This window comes from Rhinopithecus roxellana, chromosome 2, assembly GCF_007565055.1.
Source record: "Rhinopithecus roxellana isolate Shanxi Qingling chromosome 2, ASM756505v1, whole genome shotgun sequence".
Classification (NCBI taxonomy): domain Eukaryota; kingdom Metazoa; phylum Chordata; class Mammalia; order Primates; family Cercopithecidae; genus Rhinopithecus; species Rhinopithecus roxellana.
Window position 1 is genome coordinate 31,481,641 of NC_044550.1, and position 16,498 is coordinate 31,498,138.

Below are 16,498 nucleotides of genomic sequence, written 5' to 3' on the forward strand. Positions count from 1 at the left end.
CAAATCCTGTAATAGTAAAACACATTTATCGAAATTTAAAAGACAAATGTATTTTTTTCAGCATTTTATTTTCTAAAAATCACAAATTTTTCCTTTTGCAAATCTGTACAACCTAAAATATAAATGATTTTTGGTTTTTTTGGGCATACATATGATTGCCGTTCAAATTTCAGATTAGATTTTTAAACTTTCTATCCACTAAAGAATCTAATTAAAGCCCAAATATAAATACAATGGAACATAAGAATTATTAGACCAAATGCCTGGCCAATATGCTCTACATTATTAGATTAGTAAGGATTCAAAAATTAAATACATTTTTCTCATAGGGATGTTCTGAATAAAAAATGAAATGATTGGTATGAACCACTAGACACAGTGCCTGGCACACAGTAAGGCTCAATTAATTTCAGCTTTTATTATTATTAAGTGGATTGTCATCATACAACAGATCTTAGACTGATATCAGTAAATCTTCTCATTCAAGTGTGCAACCATCTTACTATGAAATACTTATTGAGGTCCCAGGAAGTAATGAAGCGACATTGCATTTAAATTATAAATACACAAATGAAGTTTTGCATATATAGCTCCTATTATTGTGCTTACATTTTTGAGTTTTCAGCAGAGTTTACTTTTGATTAAATACAGCACAGTATTGCTATGCAGAATGGGAAAGTGGATGGAAGTAACTTGGAAGGTGGTTCGCAGCAAGCCCCCTTGACTCCTCCCAACACCCCAGATCCACGAAGCCCTCCAAATCCAGAAAACATTGCACCAGGTAACCAATTCCCTTGCCAATAGAACAATAAAATTTCTATGTACCTAATGATATAACTCAAGGTATTTAAAGCCTTTGTTAAATAGTATTTAAATAATATATGTTTTCTCATTAAATATGTTTTTTGGGCCCCAGGCACAGTGGCTCACACCTGTAATCCCAGCACTTTGGGAGACTGAGGTGGGTGGATCACCTGAGCCCGCAAGTTTGAGACCAGCCTGGACTACATGGTGAAACCTAGTTTCTACAATAAATACAAAATTTAGCTGGGTGTGGTTGTGCACACCTGTAGTCCCAGCTGCTTGGGGGGCTGGGGTAGGAGGATCATTTGAGTCCAGGAGGTGGGGGCTGCAGTGAGTCATGATCACACCACTGCACTCCAGCCTGGGCAACAAAGAAAGTGAGATCCTGACTCAAAAAAAAAAAAAAAAAAAAAAAAAAATTTTGGCTAAATACAAGACAAATGCAAAAATTCAGACCTAAAGGAATCACATAAAACATTTATAGTAGCCATATATTCTTTGTTTTAGATGGTCTGTTAATCACCTGCTATATTGAAAATTATAATAAGTAATTTATAATTATATTGAAATCCTATTTGTATAGGATTGCATAATTTATAAAGTACTGCGATATATATTTTCTTCTTGAATTTCACAGTAACTCTATCACATACTAATCGCAATCCTCATTTTATAAATTAAGACGTTGAGGTTATGAATGTCTATGAAGCAGCAAAGAATGAATAAGACCTAGTATTTGACAGCACAACAGGGTGACCATAGTCAATAGTAACTTAATTGTACATTTTACAATAACTAGAAGAGTATAACTGGATTGTTTATAACATAAAGAATAAATGCTTAAGATGATGGATACCCCATTTATCCTGATGTGGTTATTGCACATTGCATGCTATTTTCAAAATATCTAATGAACCCCATAAACACATACACCTATTATGTACCCACAAAAGTTAAAAATAAAAATCTTTTAAGTTAAAATTACAAGAAAAAAAGAATTAGGGCCAGGCACAGTGGCTCACACCTATAATACCAGCACTTTGGGAGGCTGAGGAGGAGGCTGAGGAGGATCACTTTAGGCCAGGAGCTCGAGACCAGCCTGGTCAACATAACAAGACCCTATCTCTACAAAAAATAAATAAATATAACAAAAAAGAATTAAGCCCAGATCTGGTGCCAAATTTCAAGTGCCTCATGTCAACAGACCTTATGGAGATTGTTTTTGTTATTCTCTGTTCCCTCAGAGGACTTTCAGTGCAGCTCCTAAACAGTATACACTTGTTTATCATTTTAGAAGAGAATCAACTCCTTTTTCAGTCAGTTTATAGTCTTTATAAATAATGTTAGGTATTAAAATAAGACATCTTTCAAAAAATTACATTATCTAATTAGACAACTTTTCAAAGTAACCTATAGTGTCTTTGAAAATTCAAGCATTTCCTCAAGAGTAATGTATAGATTTCAAAAATTTAAAATAGTTATGTCTTGAAACTAAAGATATATGTCTTTTTTTGTAAAATAAACAGTAAATTTAGCAAAATTACTCCTAGCATTCTTCTCAAATGTAATACTATTTTTGAAATTATGTAAATATTTTGAGATGTTATACAGGTACAGCACCTGTAAAACATTAAATATTATTTAAAAATAAGGTATTAGAGCATTCTTAATGAGCACGGTGAGAAAAACTATGGATAGACTTAGCAAAATAACATTGGCCGGGCGCGGTGGCTCAAGCCTGTAATCCCAGCACTTTGGGAGGCCGAGCCGGGCGGATCACGAGGTCAGGAGATCAAGACCATCCTGGCTAACACGGTGAAACCCCGTCTCTACTAAAAAATACAAAAAACGAGTCGGTCGAGGTGGCGCGTGCCTGTAGTCCCAGCTACTCGGGAGGCTGAGGCAGGAGAATGGCGTAAACCCGGGGGACGGAGCTTGCAGTGAGCTGAGATCTGGCCACTGCACTCCAGCCCAGGTGACAGAGCCAGACTCCATCTCAAAAAAACAAAACAAAACAAACAAAAAACAAAAACAAAACAAAACAAAAAAACCTTGAAGGAAACCAATTAGGCACAATTAAAATGCATACCATTCTGAAATGGATTATTTTAATAAAGTTCTCTGGTAGCTGTCAACAAAAGTTATGGCAGAAAAAGCAGGTAACAGAGTCTGTATCTACATCATCAACCACATAAGAAAAGAAACAAGGTTTAGAATCAGACAGATAGATCCGGGTTCAACTCTCAGACAGATCCAGGTTCAACCCTATGGCTCTTCCCGTTTTACTGCTGTACTGGGAAAGGAAATACATCTCTTTGGGCCTTAGTTTCCTCAATCTGTAAAACAGAGAAAAGAAGTCTCACTGCACAGAAAAGATATCTCACTGTGCAAAGTAAGTGTGATGGTATGAGTGTAGCCCCTAACATGTATTAAGCACTCAGTTAAAGTTAATTCTTTCCCCATCCACCTTTACATCCTTCTTACACAATAGAATACACAGATACTATCTGAGCTCCAACCACTGTACTACAACCCCTGCTTACTTTTTGCAGTGTTTTTTTAATTAAATAGGAAAGAGCGAGGACATATGGAAAAGTGAATGTTGATACAATTTAGTGCTCTCATCACTTGGAACTTTTATTATGTAGTCATTACTGTATACTATGGAGTTACAAAATGAATAGAATAATTAATCTCTATCCTCAAGGAATTAATAGACATAGAGAGATGGAGCAAATGTCCAAAGTATATTTATATTTTCACCTTCTGTGTATATAATTCAACATCATATGCGCATTTTGCTGACCATCAGGAATAAATATGTGTGTGGTTGTGTACGTATGTTTATATATATCCAGAGAGAGACTTTGTGGGGGGAAAACTGCATACTTTATTAAATGGTATATTCAACACACTTTTCTGTATCTTAATTTTCTCATGTAATGGAACCTCAAAGATGTACCTCCAACTCAACTGTTATAGCCCTAATTAATATTGTTTAAATTGACATGTAATAATTGTACATATTCTTGGGGTACATAGTGATGTTTTGATACATATCCATCATCTCAAATATTTATTATTTCTTTGTGTTGGAAGTATTCAGTATCCTCCTTCTAGCTATCTGAACTATATATTCTTATTTATATATAAATTTTTATATAAATAATTATATATTATTCTTACAACACCCTACAGTGTTATAGAAGACTAGAACTTATTCCTCCTGCTATAATTTTGCATTCTTTAACAAATCTCTCTTTGTCTCCACTTCTCTCTACTGTTCCCAGCCTCTAGTATCCTCTGTCCTATTTTTTACCCCTGGGAGATCAACCTTTTTTAGCTTCCACATATGAATGAGGACTTGCAATGTTTAACTTAAGAGAAATTTTTAAAGCACTAATTTATGTAGCTATTTAGAGCTAGTATCCAATTATTAAATATTAGAGAATGTCTATGCAATATAGAGTATGAAAAGGGGGAGTTTGGGTGTTATTAGGTAGTTTACTATGAAGCAAGAGTACAAATGGATTCTTCCTTCTGAGTAGATAAGTTGAAAAGTACAATAAGCTCAGTAAACAAACTATAATTATTCAAATTTAGCAAATTAATTTGTTAGTGATTAACCAACTATGTATCCAAAAGCCAACTTTTTTCATACATGAATAAATAATAGTATGAAAATGCCATAATACTGTAAAAATAAAATTTATCTAAATTTCAGTTATATTAAAACATTTAAAAATCAAATAAATGTAGACATATGGCATTGCTGAATTGTAATATTTCTGTGTGGTTAAACATAAGCACATTCTTTTCTATAAATAACTCAGCGTATCAAAAAAGAAAAAAGTTGTTATTTAATGACATCTATAAAAAGAAATTAGAAAACCCTGAATGTTCAAAATTGGGAAAAGATTACATAACTATGGTTATTTAATTTAATAGATTATTGTGAAACCCTTAAAATAATTATGAACATGATATAGTAACATTTAAAAGTATTTTCAACAAATTTTTGGGAAAAACGTAATACTACACTAGATGTTCTAGTTGTGTGATCATTATGTTTATGCGTAAAGAAAAACTGGAAGAAAATACACAAAACTAAATACTTGTGTTAGGGTGGTGGGATTTTGAGGGATTTTGAGGAATTTTTAAAAATTTTATAAAACTTAAAATTTTCTGGTTTTTAAAGGTCTGACCTCTGTTCAACTCCAGGAAAGGAATAGGTAATGAAATGTGGTAGTTACGGTGATACAGTTACATATAATATACAAAGACAAAACACAGAAGAGAGAACTCTTTTCCTTGGGGAGGCAGAAATGGCTTCATAGAAGGGTGATCTGAAGCCAAGGTTTATAATAGAAATTTGCACATGACAAGAAGTAGGGAGAACATTCCAGGCACAGAAAATAAACAGACCCAGTAGTGGGGCATAAGGGGCACCCCAAGCAACAAGTAACTGGATCCATAATCCTGGAGCAAAGAGTGTGAAAGGAGAAAGCATGTGGTGAGGCTGGATGGGTGGAAGGGCCACATGGGTCATGCTGAGTGGTTGCGATTTTGTCCTGGGAGGCATTAGGGCCCCCTGAGCAGGGAAAGAGCGTAGCCAGTTAGGAAGGTCTCCTGGGGCAGCAGTGTGGAGGGTGGCTGGGAGAGGGTTAGAGCTAAAGGATTAGTTTTGAAGCTGTGGTGAACACCCAGGCAAGAGACACCTGGGCCTGACCCAGGGCAGGAGTAACAGAAATGTAAAGAGAATTTTTTAGAGCAATGTTCCTTGTTGTTCTGTTTGTAGACCACCTGCATAAGATTTGTATGAGAGTTTGTTAAACATTGGAGTTTTAGGTCATACCTGAGACTTACGGAAGCCAAACTTCTGGAGGGAGGATCCTATTATCTACATTTTAAATACGTATCCAAGATAATTCAGACACACAATAATATGAGAGCCACTGTTTTAGAAATCCTTAGGAAGTATAGTTGGTTACACTTTGTGATTTCTTGTGGGGATGAGGGAGATTTTTCAGATAATGCTCTGTCTTGGGCATCTGAGAGTAAAGTGATAACATTTGCTAAAATAACCAAAATAGAAAAAGAAGTAGAATATATTAGAAAATGGCTGCATTTAGGTCTAGACAAGTTATAAATGGTGCCACTGGATCATTTATTTTGATAAATATAGTGAATAATTGACTAGAGGGCTTGATGTTTTTTTAAAAAAAGAATTATCAATACATAGGTCACAATCGAAGCTATGAATATAAATGGAATTTTCTAGGTAGAGTGCATTGTGTAAGAAAAGAGCTTTGAGGAACAACAGTATTTAAGTGGTAAGCAGAGAAAAGGAGCCTACCAAAAAACATTTCTATTAGATACTGGAGACAATCTGAAGAAAATTAAATAATCACAAATAACTGTTTAGACATGGAATTATCAGGAAGGGGCTTTTTTTTTTTTTTTTTTTTTTTTGAGGAGACAAACATTGTAGTGTAAAGAGAAGATAGGCATGCTTTGACAGAAGAAAATCAAAATTATTGCAGAGATGGGAAAGAGCATCAGAGAAATCTAAAAGTAGAAGTCATCAAATGGTAAAGGGATTTGACATGGTGGAAGAGAGAATTGCAGGGATATAATTAGGTAATATGGCAGTGTAAACAGAAAGTAGATAACTGTGCCTTAGAAGACTGGAACAGTGTCACTCTATGCATGTGAAAAAGGTTTAAAGATCTATGCCAAGAATTTCCATGACTTTTAAACAGTATTTACAGAAAATTCCCAGCTGTTGTGGGTGGGAAGAATAAACTGGGGAGATGAGATCAGAAGCAGAAAAGTTAGGTAAGAAATCTTGAGGAACAAAATAAACAGGGGATGGATACATCAGGAGATAAGAAGAGCTGGACCTGAATAAGGAAGTGGAAACAAGTTACTTCATCTTCTTGAAGCTTAAACATTTTACAGAGCACTCAGCAATTGAAGATAGACAAGACCCAAACATCACCTCTAAAGAATCAGCTCTAGGGGGAGGGAGATTTTGTCTTCATTGTGATTTCCCCTAGCTTAGACTACAATAGGCACTCAATATTAACATTTTTAAATTAATTAATTGTGGTATCTAAAGTCTAGTGTGAATTAATGTAAGGAGCACAATTTTTAGAAAATGAAATGAACGGTTTTACTAGAAATATATATATACTAAGACAGTCAAGAAAAAACTGTGTAATTTGGAAAAATTAAACATTAAGAAAAATGGTTTATTTTTAAAGTTCCATAAGCTTACAGGAGCTCTGAAATGTCTAACACTTGCAGACTGCTGTTTTCTAAGGGATCATAAAAAGGATGCATGCTTCATAAATTTATCCCAGCATTAAAAATCAAACATGGTAAAATGTTGGCTGGAGGTTAGTAACTCTCGGGCACAGTGTTTACTTATTTTTGCTATATTTTTCCAAAGGATATTCTGGACCACTGAAGGAAATTCCTCCTGAAAAATTCAACACCACAGCTGTCCCTAAGTACTATCAATCTCCCTGGGAACAAGCCATTAGTAATGATCCGGAGCTTTTAGAGGCTTTATATCCTAAACTTTTCAAGCCTGAAGGAAAGGCAGAACTGCCTGATTACAGGAGCTTTAACAGGTAATTCAATGATCCTGGGTGACACTGTTGGCGTGTAATACCAAGATTTTTCCATAATGGTATATATAACTGAATTCCTTGGGTGAAAACAATTTTTTCTTTTGAGAAAAGAATCTAAATAGCAATATAGGATATCTTCTAAGCCTAGGCAAAGACTCATTTTTGTAATATTACTACTATTTTCAAACTTGGTCATTTTTAGTATAAGAATGAAGGAAATGATTCAGAAACTATCATGGGTATAACATCAAGATTATCCCCTCATACTTTAAAAATGTTATTTTAATAATAGTTTCAAATCCAAAGATTGATCTGGGTTTATGCATTGTTTGAAATGGCAATACTGGGCCGGGCGCGGTGGCTCAAGCCTATAACCCCAGCACTTTGGGAGGCCGAGGCGGGTGGATCACGAGGTCAGGAGATCAAGACCATCCTGGCTAACAAGGTGAAACCCCGTCTCTACTAAAAATACAAAAAACTAGCCGGGCATGGTGGCGGGTGCCTGTAGTCCCAGCTACTCGGAGGCTGAGGCGGGAGAATGGCATGAACCCGGGAGGCGGAGCTTGCAGTGAGCTGAGATCCGGCCACTGCACTCCAGCCTGGGCGACACAGCAAGACTCCATCTCAAAAAAAAAAAAAAAAAAAAAAAAAAAAAAAAAGAAATGGCAATACTGTTCAAGAATTTAATACATAATTAACATGCAAGGCTACGAGAATTACTGTGTAACTCCAGAGTCCATCTTATATTTTTGCAGGCTTTAGGACAGATTAAAAATAATTTAGACTTAATGGCTCAAGATTCCAGAAGTACAACCCAAAACTTATGCTATCAAAAATATCACCAAATGATATCTGTAGTATAGTTTATAGAATGGGCATCTATTTTTCTCTGTTATTCAGTTTTTTATAATTTCCATGGATATTTTGAATTTTTAATAGTCTCCTAATCCATTATTTGATCACTTGACCTTCATTTTAGAGTAAAATATCTAATATCTAGTATGCTGTCTCGCACTCAAAAAAAGTTAGACTCAATTTATAGGCTGCTTAATAACTATTCATTACAAAATGAATAGATGAATGAGTAAATTTTTTATTTCAAAAAAGAATGCCAAATAAACTGCATTTAAATAGTGATCTTCTTGAGTATTTTTAAATATTGTGATCGGATGTGGTGGCTCGTGCCTGCCATCCCAGCACTTCGGGAGGCTGAGGTGGGTGTATCACTTGAACCCAGGACTTCAAGACTACCCTAGGCAACATAGCAAGAACCCTGTCTCTACAAAAAATACAAAAGCTAGCCAAGAGTGGTGGCATGTACCTGTAGTCCCAGCTACTTGGGAGGCTGAGGTGGGAGGATCACTTGAACCCAGGAGGTGGAAGTTGCAGTGAGCAGAAATCATGCAAATTCACTCTAGCCTGGGCGACATAGGGAGACCTTGCCTCAAAACATAATAAATAAATAAAATAAAATAAATATTGTACTATTAAGATTTTAGTTTTTACGCACTACCATTATTAGTAATACATCCCTTGCATGAAAGAGGTGTACCATAGAATGTGAAGAGGGATTGAGGAGTGGCAGGGAAAAAAATTTGGAGGCCCATTCTGATCAATGTTATAATATTTTTTTCAAAATGAGAGTGTAGAAAATTATAAAAGTAAAACATCAGGGGAAAATGGAAATTAATGGAATAACTCGGATTTGTTTTTGAGATTAAGTGCTTAAAACATGCTGTAAGACTTCTCTGTATCTTGAGGCCTTGGTGCCCTGTACCTGCTGAGCAGCTTGCCTGTAGTTCTACACATACTGGTGTAGTAATATTTGGGTTAGTTATAAAGAGATGCCTATTGAGTGTGAGTGCTGTATCAGTGAGCACAATACCATTCAATAGGAAATGTAGCTCCCTGTGTTAATCAAAGCTTTTGTAAATATTACATGTTGTGTGTGTGCGTGTGTGTGTGAGACAGAGAACTTAACCTGCTAATACTTCTCTTTTACTTTAGAACACTTTATTCCTTTGCATATATACATCAACATAGAAATAAAAACTTAGGAATTAAGTTCTTCCAACATGACAGTATATTCTTAGACTTCCTATTATCATTAAATAACATTAACAGATGAAACAAAAACATGATGTGACACATAGACAGCCCAAACAGGTAACTGTAAGGTCTTTTCTGACCTTGAAGCGTATGTAGGCCATGTGCGGTGGCTCATGCCTATAATCCCAGCACTTTGAGAAGCCAAGGTGAGCTGAGCCCAGGAGTTTGAAACCAGCCTGCACAACATAGTGAGAACTCAAAAAGTGAGGTGAGAGGGTCGTTTGCGCCCAGGACGTTGAGGCTGCAATGAGCTATAATCACACCACTGTACTCCCACCTGGGCAATGGGAGTGAGACCCTGTCTCAAAAAAAAAAAAAGTATATGCATAGGGATACACAAAGTTTAAGACATTGTCTAGTACATGCATTGCTTTAGAAGTCCACTTAAAAAACAACTAAACAGTGTACAGGCATACTTCGTTTTATTGCGCTTCACTTTATCCTTCTCTGCAGATATTGCATTTTCTCACAAATTGAAGGTTTGTGGCAACCCTGTGTCAAGCAAGTCTATTGATGCCATTTTTCCAACATCATGTGCTCACTTTGGTAATTCTCACAATATTCCAGTTTCATTATTATTATATCTATTATGGTGACCTGTGATCAACAATCTTTGATGTCACTATTGTAACTGTTTTGGGGTATCATGAACCATACCCATGTAAAAAGGCAAACTTAATCAATACATGTGGTGTGTGTTCTGAGTGCTTCAATCACCAGTCGCTCCCCCATTTCTCTCCCTTTCCTGGGCCTCTCTATTCCCTGAGACACAACAATATTGAAATTAAGCCAATTAATAACCCTACAATAGCCTCTAAGTGTTCAAGTGAAAGGAAGAGTCACAAGTCTCTCATTTTAAATCAAAAGCTAGAAATGATTAAACTTAGTGAGGAAGACATGTCAAAAGCAGAGATAAGCTGAAAGCTAGGCCTCTTGTGCCAGTTAGCCAAGGTGTGAATGCAAAGGAAAAATTCAGGAAGAAAATGATGAGTGTTACTCCAGTGAACACATGAATGATAAGATAGTAAAACAGCCTTATTACTGATATCAAGAAAGTTTGAGTAGTCTGGATGGAAGATCAAACCAGGAACGACGTTTCCATAATTTAGCCAAAACGCAATCCAGAGCAAGGCCATAAGTTTCTTCAACTTTATGAAGACTAAGAGAGGCAAGGGAGTTGCAGAAGAAAAGCTGGAAGCTAGTAGTGGTTGGTTCATGAAGGCTGAGGAAAGAAGCCATCTTCTTAACTTTTCTAGTGCAAGGTGAAGCAGTAAGTGCAGATGTAGAAGCTGCAGCAAGTTATCCAGAAGATCTAGCTAAGATCATTGATGAAAGTGGCTACACTAAATAACAGATTTTTAATGTAGATGAAACAACCTTCTATTGGAAGGAGATAACATCTATGACTTCCATAGCTAGAGAAAAGTCAATGCTTGGCTTCAAAGCTTCAAAGAACAAGCTAACTCTCTCGCTGGAAACTAATGTAGCTGGTGAATTTGAGTTGAGTTGAAGCCAATGTTCATTTACCATTCTAAAAATTCCAGGGCCCTTAAGAATCATGCTAAATCTCTGTCTGTGCTTTATAAATGGAACAACAAAGCCTAAATGACAGCACATCTGTTTGCCGCATGGCTTACTGAATATTTTAAGCCTACTGTTGAGACCTATTGTTCAGAAAACAATATTCTTTTCAATTTATTACTGTTTATTGACAATGAACCTGGTCACCCAAGAGCTCTGATGGTAATGTACAAGGAGATTAATGTTTTTTTTTGTTTTTTTTTTTTTGTTTTTTTTTGAGATGGAGTCTCACTCTGTTGCCCAGGCTGGAGTGCAGTGGCACGATCTTGGCTCACTGGAAGCTCCGCCTCCCAGGTTCATGCCATTCTCCTGCCTCAGGCTCCTGAGTAGCTGGGACTACAGGCGCCCGCCACCACGCTCGGCTAATTTTTTGTATTTTTAGTAAAGACGGGGTTTCACCATGTTAGCCAGGATGGTCTCAATCTCCTGACCTCATGATCCACCCACCTCAATCTCCCAAAGTGCTGGGATTATAGGCCTGAGCCACTGTGCCTGGCCTAATGTTTTTTATGCCTGTTGACATGACATTCATTTGGTAGCCCATGGATCAAGGAGTAATTTTGACTGTCAAGCCTTAGTATTTAAGAAACACATTTCATAAGGCTATAGCTGCTATAGAAAGGAATTCCTCTGATTGATCTGGGCAAAGTAAATTGGAAACCTTCTGAAAAGAACTTCCATTCTAGACGCCATGAAGATTATTTGTGACCATGGAAGGAAGGCAAAATATTAACATTAATGGGAGTTTGGAAAAAGTTAATTCCAACCTTAAAATCATGGTTGACTTAAAGGGGTTCAAGACTTCAATGGAGGAAGTAAATACAGATCTGGTGGTAATAGTAAGACAACTAAAGTTAGAAGTGGAGTGTAAAGATGTGACTGAATTGCTGCAATATCATTACAAACAAACAAACAAACAAACAACAACAACAAAACAAACAACACCTGAGCAAATCAGGAGTTGCTTCTTATGAATAAGCCAAGAAAGTGGTTTTTTGAGATGGTATCTACCCCTGCTGGAGATGCTGTGAATATTGTTGACATGACAACAAAATATTGAGAATATTCCCTAAACTTAGTTGATAAGGCAGTAGCAGGATTGGAGAAGATTGACTCCAATTTTGAAATAAGTTCTACTGTGGGTAAAATGCTACCAAACAGTATCATATGCTACAAAGAAATTTTTCATGAAAGGAAGAATCAATTGATGCAGCAAACATCATTGTTGTCTTATTTTAATAAATTGCCACAATCAATCCAACATTCAGCAATCACCACCCTGATCAGTTGGCAGCTATCAACAATAAGGCAAACACTCCACCAGCAAAAAATTTCAACTTACTGAAGGCTCAGATGACCATTAGCATTTATTAGCAGTAAAGTATTTGAAATTAAGGTATGTACTTTGTTTCTTAGACATATTGTTCTTAAGGACACAATGATATTAGATACTTAATGGACTACAATACAGTGTAAACATAACTTTTATATACGCTGGGAAATAAAAAATTTCATGCGACTTCCTCTATTGTGATACTCTCTTGCAGTAGTCTGGAACCAAACCTACAATATCTCCAAAGTATGCCTGTAATTATATCTTTGGCTTAAATGCTTGCTAAATGAATAAGCCCAAAGGAATTACATAGGTAAGATTTTCACATCCAGCTATGGCAGACTACTTTATATTAGAACAACTTCATAAAAATAACCAGAAAAACTGGTTTTAAAAAGGAGTTTTAAAAATGGTTTAAAAGCTACCAAGGAAGTGAGTACTTGAGGGCCAAGGTTCTGGAGATGAGGGAAATTTCGATATTTTAACCCAACATGTGGTACCACTTTTCTCCTTGAGGCACTTGTTGATTCATCAGCAACGTTAAAAGTCTAAAAAGCTGAGTAAACCTTTTGGCAGCCCAAGTCTGGGAAGACCAAATAGGAGTATAGGGTCTTCCAAGGAGGAGGGCTCTTGGTAAATACTCCATACTTTCAGCTGGGAGTCCTAAAGGGCTATACCATTGGAATAAACGTGAACAAGTAATACATCAGCCTTCATAAAACTAAATATTGCTCTCAATCAACAAAATCTTAGATTGGATAAAGGCTATCTCCCCTAAATCAAACTGCCTGCTCTGACAAAAATGAATCCCTTCTAGAAAGAAGATGACACCACTTAAAGACTTAAATCACCCTATAGGTTTTTTAAAAAATATTTTTTGTTGTTGTTGTCATGGTGGTGGTGATACACACATAACATAAAATTAACTATCTTAATCACTTTAAGCATACAGTTCAGTGGTATTCAGTACAATACTTCATAACAACATGCCACCATCACCGTCATCCTCTCCATAACTCTTCATCTGGTAAAACTGAAACTCAGTACCCATTAAACAATAACTCCCCATTCCTTCTCTGCCACCATCAATTCCTGACAACCACAATTCTACTTTCTGTCTCTATGATTTTTACCACTTTAAGGGCCTTGTATAAATAGAATCCTATGGTATCTGTTTTTTGTGGCTGGCTTATTTCACTTAGTATAATGCCCTCATGTTAAAAAAAAATTCATAAGCTTATATTACTATAAAAGTCAAAATATTGACTACCTCTAGGGGCTAGAGGGTATTGTGATTGGGCAGGGACCATGGAGAGAGCTCTGGAGTAGCTCTTGATATGCGTAGTCCTTTCCAAGATTATTCATTGCATAGACATTATATATACTTTCTTAAGTTTTCTGTACTTGTGTTATGTTAAATAATAGAAACGTTTTTAAAAGTCCATAAATGGAATTAATAGCAGATTAGACATAGCTGAAGAGAGAATTGCCAAATTGAGGCAGAAAGTGTTCAAGCTGCAACATGGAGAAAATAGGATTTAAGAAGCAGAAAAACAGCAGAAGATATACTTGGATCAGTAATAAAAATGCCAATATATGTGTGTCGTTGGAACCTCAGAAGGGAATGAGAGAGAGAAGCAATATTGAAAGAATTAATAGCATAGGATTTTTTCAAAGTTGACAAAAGACATCAAGCTTCAAGTTCAAGAAGCACTACACCACCCAAGAAGAGTAAATGCAAAGTAAACCACACAAAAGGCACGTGATTGTAAAATAAAGACAATTAAGAAAATCTTAAAGCAAAGGAATAATAGACACATTATCTTAAAATGAGTAAAAATAAGACAGTTGATTTTCCAACTGAAATGATGGGAGAGAGTAGATTAACACTTTTAAAATAATGAAATAAATAACAGCTGACCTGTAGTTCTATATCCAGTGAAAATATTATTTAAAGGTAAAAGTTAAAACATACTTACATAAACATTTTCAGAGAAAGATGCTGTTTACCCCTGCCAAACAATAATACAAGAATAATAAATAAAATGGGTAAGTATAGGAAAAGAAAAATAAAGATGTCATTATTCACAAATGACATGATTATGTCAATAGAAAATTTAAGAGAAGCTACCAGTAAATCATTAGGATTAATAAGTGAATTTAGGGAGAGCACAGAATAAAAGGTCATAATTAACAGTTATTTTTATATACTAGCAATAATTAGAAAATAAATAGTATTAATTAACTTTTACCTTATGATTTGTGCACTTTTTGTACTTACACTTCAATAAAATTTTTATTTCAAAAAAATCACATAGGCAAAATAATCTCAATAGGTATCTGGGTCTTTATAAACTAAATGTGACAAAAGCCATTCTTTGAATTAGTCCAGAACAAAATCTAGTCATTTAAAATAGAGGCTAAAATGATTTTCAGGTATAAAATAATTTTCAAGTTATTATTTTCAATTTATTATTTTCCCTGTTGTAGGTTAACATGATTTTATTTTATCAAACCACTCAAAATTATAAGAAAGCCATTTGGCCAAAGATTTAATTGGTCATACAACTATTATACATATATATTGTTAATAACATATTTTATTTTCCGATTATTAAACTGATTATTAAATAATTTAACATAATATTACATGAAGACTTTATTCTGATATATCTATTTTTCATATTTTTTAAACACACACACACACACATACACACAAAATAAAAAAAAACAGGCCGGGCGCGGTGGCTCAAGCCTGTAATCCCAGCACTTTGGGAGGCCGAGACAGGTGGATCACGAGGTCAGGAGATCGAGACCATCCTGGCTAACACGGTGAAACCCCGTCTCTACTAAAATACAAAAAACTAGCCGGGCGAGGTGGCGGACGCCTGTAGTCCCAGCTACTCCGGAGGCTGAGGCAGGAGAATGGCGTGAACCCGGGAGGCGGAGCTTGCAGTGAGCTGAGATCCGGCCACAGCACTCCAGCCTGGGCGGCAGAGCGAGACTCCGTCTCAAAAAAAAAAAAAAGAAGAAGAAAGAGACAAAGAGAAAGAAGCAAGCAATTTCCATTTATTTCCAAAGTCCTTGCAAAGAGTAAAATAACAGTGTGGTAGTTTACATTATGATACATATTTATTAGATATTGCTGATAAAGCCTAGAGAGGTAAGATACAGTCAAATGACATTCAGCAATGATAATGATTGGATGAAAATTGGCTCCTAAGTCTAATCACATTTTCAAAATGACCTAGAGTTTAATTCAACTTTGAATTTTTGTAGTGCCTCTGAGTGTATTCAAATTTTATGTTACATTCAAATATTATATTAAACCCATGAGAAAAAGTAAACCAGGAGCAAGGAGGCTTGTAAACTCGCAAAGTGTTCTCCTTTCCCCCTGCCTAGACAGAGCTGATTTATCAAGACAGGAGAATTGCAATAGAGTTTAATTCACACAGAGCTGGCTGCATGATGGGAGACCAGAGTTTTATTATTACTGAAACCAGTCTCCCTGGGGATCAGGCTTTTTAAGGAAACTTTGGTCGGTAGTGGGGATATTGAGTCAGGAGTGCTGATTGGTCAGGTGGGAGATGAAATCATAGTGAGCCGAAGCTGTCCTCTCAGGCTGAATCAATTCCTGGGGGCCACAAGACCAGATGAGCCAGTTTATTGATCTGAGTGGTGCCAGCTGATCCATCGACATCGAGTACAGGGTTTACAAAATATCTCAAGCACTGTTCTAGCGTTTTACCGTAGTGATGTTACCCCCAAGGAGCAATTTGGGGAGGGTCAGAATCTTGCAGTCTCCAGCTGCAAGACTCCTAAGCCATAAATTCTGATCTTGTGGCTGATTTGTTAGTTCTGCAAGAGCAATCTAGTCCCCAGGTAGGAAGGGGATTTGTTTTGGGAAAGGGCTGTTACTGTCACTGTTTCAGAGTTAAACCATAAGTTTCTCCCAAAGTTAGTTTGGCCTATTCCCAGGAATGGACGAGGAACAGCTTGGAGGTTAGAAGCAAGATGGAGTCAGGTAAGATCT

General features: G+C 36.1%; 1 protein-coding gene across 1 annotated transcript in view; it reads left to right on the forward strand.

Moving 5' to 3' along the window:
• The window catches only part of MYOZ2 (myozenin 2), a 53,666-nt gene that overhangs the window by 23,234 nt on the left and 13,934 nt on the right, over nt 1–16,498 (forward strand). Inside the window, exons 4-5 of the mRNA XM_010364862.2 lie at nt 652–781; nt 7,259–7,442. Of these exons, the coding sequence (XP_010363164.1) occupies nt 652–781; nt 7,259–7,442 (314 nt within the window). The remainder of the gene's footprint in view (nt 1–651; nt 782–7,258; nt 7,443–16,498) is intronic.